Below are 6,809 nucleotides of genomic sequence, written 5' to 3'. Positions count from 1 at the left end.
TATTGTATAGAGTTGTTCATTTTGAGCCTTTATCTCTTGCACCCCCTTTTCTATTCTTTTGCAATTCATGCATTCTAATATTGTTAGCGGTACAACGTTACTGGTGTTGTTCATATCTGCAACAAAAAAGTTACAATTACTATTGTTGTAAACAAATGTATAAACGTATAAACTACATGCCGTCTTTAATAAATGTGGTTTTTTTTCCATTAGGATTCTGGGCGACAGCTCCGTTTCGAACATTTCCTCATTTCTAGACGAAAAAAAGCTTGCGGACAAATGCTCGCCATTTTCTATAACACATAGGCAATTGATCAATCACTTATAGAGTTCTTTACAAGGTGATGTACATTTATGTGGATGTGTATGGAGGTGTGTGCGGAGAAAAAAGGAACACGCGATCGTGTGAATGAGCGAAGCGGGAGAGTAGTGTGACGGGAGAGATAAGCAAGTTAGTTGCAATAAATCAGCGAAGGAGTACGGACGTCAAAGTGTCAAATTCTTCTAAATATTCCGAACTTACATGGGGGCTCAACCGGGATCTGAAGGATATTGATACAGTGAAGCGAAAAAGTGGAACGTGAAGCGACTTAAGTGGACTACGACGAACTAACGACGAAATGGCTACAATCGAGGAGCTATGTGAAAACTTCACCAAAGTCGGGTTGATCCGCGAGTGCGAAAAGCTTGGCTTGCCAGCCATCGGTGGAAAACGTGATATCGCGAAATAAATCATTAACCATCGGAATATGACGAGTTCCGGATATAAAAATGATGAGGACGATCGCAGTTCGCAGAAAGACGGCGTGTGTGAGAAAGACGACTCACACACTAAAGACGCGAAACGTGCGGTTGACGGTATGTGTGAGGAAGACGAGTCACACCGCGATTACGAGGAAAGTGATGATGATGACGGCTCAAGCACCAACGACGAGTACGGCGAAGAGGACAACGACGCGAGTGAAAATGACGAATCTAATTATCTGTACAAGACGGCGAATGGAACAAATACTTCTACACCTTTACCAACTCGACGATGCGCACCACGCCGTATGAAGGTTTACTCTTTTCGTGATATGGAAGAGAGTATCGAATCCTTCGGTGCAGAGGAGGGAGAGGACGTACGACTATGGCTGATGCAACTCAAAAGCGTTTGCAAATCTGCACGATGGGATAACGAGCAACAATTGATAATGTGCCGAAAGAAATTAACTGGAACAGCGAAACGTTTTGTATTTTCGCTTCGAAGCAGTTTCAGCAGTTTTAAGAAGCTAGAACAAGCGCTGATAAAAGAATTTGCCCCACGCGTACGGGCAAGCGATGTACATCGTGCGCTGACGAACCGTAAGAAGAAGAATTCAGAGTCCATCCGTGATTATATTTACGAGATGCAACGGATAGCGCTACCTATCGAACTCGACGAATCTAGCCTCTGTGAATATATAGTAAACGGTATTACGGACGATGAACATCACCAAACGATGTTATACGAAGTACAAAGCATCGAACGGCTGAAGAAGAAATTGTTTAATTTCGAAAAGGTGATGAAGAATTCCAAGAACAAACCCAAACGAGACGATATAGGAAGCAGAAAAGAGAGAACACGTGTCGCAGATAAGGACAACAAAGTGAGTAGGAAACAAAATTGTTACAATTGTGGTGAAACATCACATGTTTCCACGGAATGTCCGCAGAAAGCCGAAGGACCCAAATGTTTTTCGTGCAACACGTTTGGGCACCGAGCACGTGAATGCACGAAAGGTGGCACGAAAGTGAAACAGAATGTGCTGATTTGTCGACCAAGAGTAGAATCTGTTCACAGTGACGTCATTCCTGCAAGTGTCGCTAATCGCGAAGACGATTATACATCACGGCTGCTGTCTGGAAAACTAGCAGGATTGCTAAGAACGTTCATACCAGTGAGAGTAGGACCGGTAGTTGTGAACGCCTTGTTTGATACCGGTAGTCCAATGAATTTAATGACGAACTACACCTACGAAAAGATTGGGAAGCCGTGCCTATCCACCACTACAATGATACTTAAAGGTTTTGGCGGCAACGAAATCGCTGCAGAGGGTGTTTTTAAGATTGATGTGTGTATTGGTGACAGCCTATACCGCGACGTATTTTTCTATCTAGTGCCAAATAAATGCATGTCTTTTGCGGCTGTACTCGGAACGGCGTCACTTGAATATTTCGATGTGAAAGTGACTACGGACGGGGTGCAAGTGTTTAAGAAAGACGAATACGAAATTATGGGGATCATGCCAAGTGACAGTGAAATCGACGTACCGCAAAGATATTCAAATTACATTAAAGCCCTAATTTCGAACTATGATCCGAGTAAAGAGGTAAAAAGCACAGTAGAAATGAAAATTATTCTCGAAGACGAACACCCGGTGCAAACCAACCCAAGACGGTTTGCCCCTAAAGAAAAGGAGGTACTAGAAAGAACAGTGAACGAGTGGTTGCACGCAAATATTATACGAGAAAGTACCAGTGATTTTGCTAGTCCTGTAGTGCTAGCGAAGAAAAAATGGTACGATGAGGGTTTGCGTGGACTATCGTGAGCTTAACCGCAAGATGAGGAAGGATTGTTTTCCAATGAGAAATATGGAGGACCAAATCGATAAGTTGCAAGGGGCAAAAGTGTTCACAACGCTGGACTTAAAAACTCTTTCTTTCACGTGCCGATAGAGAAGTCTAGCCAGAAGTATACAGCGTTTGTGACACATACAGGCCAGTACGAATTTCTACGTGCTCCATTCGGTCTGTGTAATAGTCCAGCATGTTTTAGTCGGTTTGTTGCCAACGCGTTTTGTGAACTGATCAAAAGCGGTGAAATATTAGTCTATGTGGATGATTTGATCATTGCGACAAACAATGTAGAAGAGAACATTAAAACGTGGAAAAGGTTGTTCAAAGTTGCCAGTGAAAACGGAATTGAGTTCAAATGGAAAAAATCTCAATTTCTTAAGCCTGAAGAAGAGTATTTGGGATATGTTATTAAGGATAGTATCGCATTTCGCCGAATAAAATAAAAGCTGTGCATTCTTTTCCGGTCCCAAGAAACGTTAAACAGTTACAAAGGTTTTTGGGATTAACTAGTTATTTTCGTAAGTTCATCGAGGGCTACGCGATTATAGCCAAACCGCTAACGGACTTGATGCGTAAAAATGTTGAATACGAGTTCAAACATGTGCAGTTGAATTGTTTTGACATGTTGAAAAAATGCTTGGTTTCCGATCCTGTGTTAAAGATCTACGAAGAATCTATTGTCTATTTGCTAGGGATACCTTTCAAGATTGTAACAGATTGTTAGGCATTTCAACACACTTTTAAAGCAAAAGAACTCTCTGCGCGCATAGCTACATTTGCGTTTATCGGAATTGATGGAAGAAATACGTGTAACACAATTTAATGAGGAACGTAGTGCTTTAAGGGCTGAAGCTAGGTGCAGTATTGAAAGAGCTCAGAGAATCAACAAAATATGAAATAGGAGATGTGGTCGTGATACAAAGAAGTCAATATAATCCTGGAAAGAAAACAGCGCCGCAGTTTTTAGGTCCTTACAAGGTTATAGAAAAGATGTCCAACGATCGTTATAAAGTAGAGAAAATTAGTGGCGAGGGCTCACAGCATACAACGACGGCGTCGAGCCAAATGAAGAAGTATAAGGTAGAATTAACTACCGTATAAACATCCGAGGCGGATGATGTGTCAGGAGAGGCCGTGTGGATGTGTTAGGATGTGTGTGCGGAGAAAAAAGGAACACGCGATCGTGTGAATGAGCGAAGCGGGAGAGTAGTGTGACGGGAGAGATAAGCAAGTTAGTTGCAATAAATCAGCGAAGGAGTACGGACGTCAAAGTGTCAAATTCTTCTAAATTTGCCGAACTTACATTTACTTACCTTCATTAACAAGCAAATTTTGGTACGTTTCCATTTTCTCTTTTGCCGATCGTTTTTTGATTTTGCTCTTTTTTACATTTTTAACCAGGGATGAAGATTCACCGCTCATTCCATCCGCGATCTCGTGAGCTAAAAACGAATATCCTATGGGCCGGCGCTTTACGACAACAAAACATTTTGTTTCAGGAAGAAGACGCCACGCTGTCCCCGTCTTTCCACATTTTGTTGATTGATGGACCGTTCTTTACATTAGGCCATAAAAGAGTTGTGTTAGATTTTGTGGCATCTAACCAACTGGAATCCAGCATTTTTCTGGAACCACCGATATTTCCATTTTGCCATTAGCAGAAACAGTTTGAACCAACGCAAAAGGCATTGTTAAAACCGCGAGTTTTGCTCTTCAGGTAATGCGAACACAGACTGACCGTAGGAGAATGGCATGCTTGTAAGCAAACTCAATTAGCTAACAATTAGCTGCATTGTCTATTTTGTTGCAACATGTTCACCGCCGTGTCAAAAAAACACTCAAACTAGTAACACTTTTTCTCCAACACGCACACGGATATAAATGGTCATAAAATACATTGCTAGGCGGTTAACAGATTGAAAATCCAATCATTGCAATCACTGACAATAGTAGCAACGTTTATTTCTTTCTCATGCAGTTTTATATTTATCATTATTGCTTTGATCATTTTTTATCAAAACCAATATACTCCAAAATATATAAAACAAATATATAAAAAAAAACAATATAAATTTTAGTTAGGTTTGTGTTGAAGGATTGCGGTGTGTTTCGTTGCGGTGCGGTGTGATATATCGTTGCTTACCGTAAGTGACTCGAAATTGAATGGAGGAATATTTTCCTAATCTTCCTCTTTTTGGCTGTCAATTGCAGTCTGCAACATCTTTCATAGTTGGAATAACTGAAATTGAAAAGTGTGTGAAAATTGAGTTGTACAATCGTTTAAGATAAAACGCTAAAAAAACATACCGTTGGAAAGAAGTTGTCTTCCAAACATTCTAACTGATGTTATGTTTGGCATCTGAAAATCATTATTTTGGAAGTGCGTTACTGTGCTTTCAGACGGAGCAAGCTTGACAGTTCGCCAGTTCGTCGAACTCATTTTCGTGAAATAGACTCGAACTCCATGGAAAGATCGCAAACTTTGACAGTTTTTTGAAATTCAAACAGTGACCGTTGGAGCTATTTAACAAACAAAAGTAAGTTTAATAGAATATTGCGCTTGTAAAAAATGTGAATCTGCTACAAACCACACAAAATTTTCCGAATTAGAATGAGGAAATGATTGTTCATAGATACAACTCAAGCACAAGTAAAAAAAAACAAAAACAACACAAAAGAGTGCCCGTGCACCATCAACCAATTAAAATGTATCATAATATATAAAAATAACAATTTTTAATGCTGTTCTTGCAAAATAATATATATAAAAAATAAAATTTTCTTTTATTTTACAAAGATTTAGCATAAAGGCTTAACGAAACATCATAATCTTTGTTTAATTTTGCACGAGCAACCGTCAATTTTTGAATTTATTGGGCCATGTAGAAATCAAGTATTGGATTCGGTTTAAAGTAGAGTTCGTGCAGCGTTCACACACAACTAGTTCGCGAACACAGCGAGCTATCCAAAAATTCATTCATAAAGCTGCATTTGAGTACAGTTCGTCGAACGCTCGAACTGTCAAAGTTTGTTCCGTTCCCCCTGGGCAAACAACCCCCTAGACATTTCGAGTAGTTTTTCACACGTTCCTCAACCCGCGCACCTCTCTTGGTCCACACATTTCTGGTCGCACACAAGATTTCATATTGCCCTCTCTTTCTCGAATATGTCGGTCCTACTCTAAAGACGACCAACGACCATTTGAAAGCCCTCTTAGGCCGTCTCCACATGGGCCGTATAATGCCGCATGTATAACTTGTATGCCACTTCGCCGCGGTCGGCTGCCAAATCTCCGCGGCAGGCTGTCAATTGTAGGCGAGCGGATTGTAGGGCGAAGAAAACTATATATAGGAGTAAGAGAAAATAATTGCGCCATTATTCGGTGTTTTCACGATAGAAGGACTACTAAATTTTGGTGCAAATAAACAAAGTGCAACCTAAAATAGTTTCCTTTCTAATTCTACGTCGATACGTAACAAGCCAAAATTAAATTGTCGTATTCGGTACGCGGTAATCGATAATCGTTTATTAAACGCGCGCGAGTGATAAGTGAAAATGTCCAACCCTCCGTCCAGGAAACAGCTGGAAGACCAGGCAGCCGGTACTTCAAGAGGACGCGTAGATGTCTCTATGCACGAGTCATCGCCCAATGTCGCCGGAGGGTCATCGGACAGACACACACCGATTAGTGGTCATCGGGACGAGCAACTGTTGCGATCCCCGCTGAGAAATCCAATGGAAGATCGCAACGCGGTATCCTTGGGTTCGCATGTCCTGATTGAGGATTCAACCACCAGAAGAGGCACCGCGGAACATAGCACCATCTCCCCGAGTGGATCGGCAACTCGACGCGCGGATTTGTTAAGAGTGTGGCGAACCGGCCACAACTTCTAGACACATCAGAGCGTCTTCGCAGGAACTCAACAATAGTCAACAGTAGCATATAGTCGAAATCCCCAACAACGACAGCAATTCCTTGAATACAGTTCCCCGTCCTTGCAAGCGCAACTGCGCAAGCAGTTGCACTGAAAACAATGCAAGGGATTGTATTCAAGGATACAACTACATTGTTGATGAATATTTGATCTTCCACGATATTATAGTAGTGATCCTGTGTTTCACGTGGAAATCCTCGCGAACAGTGCCCCACGCATCACCCTCGCAGTGCGTTCAACGAACCAACTCGCGTATCGCGCCCCGCGCCCAACAAA

At 41.5% G+C, this 6,809-nt stretch overlaps 1 protein-coding gene across 1 annotated transcript; it reads left to right on the top strand.

Moving 5' to 3' along the window:
- The first annotated feature begins 749 nt into the window (after positions 1 to 749).
- On the top strand, positions 750 to 2,570 carry LOC128297433 (uncharacterized). The gene is made up of 2 exons (XM_053033072.1): positions 750 to 1,628; positions 1,695 to 2,570. Exons 1-2 carry the CDS (start codon positions 750 to 752, stop codon positions 2,568 to 2,570), a joined length of 1,755 nt encoding a protein of 584 aa, XP_052889032.1.
- The last annotated feature ends 4,239 nt before the right edge of the window (positions 2,571 to 6,809 follow it).

The sequence above is a fragment of the Anopheles moucheti genome, chromosome 2, assembly GCF_943734755.1.
Source record: "Anopheles moucheti chromosome 2, idAnoMoucSN_F20_07, whole genome shotgun sequence".
NCBI classification, from domain to species: Eukaryota; Metazoa; Arthropoda; class Insecta; order Diptera; family Culicidae; genus Anopheles; species Anopheles moucheti.
Note: the sequence above shows the minus strand (reverse complement) of the source record. Positions and strands in the feature narration are given on the sequence as shown.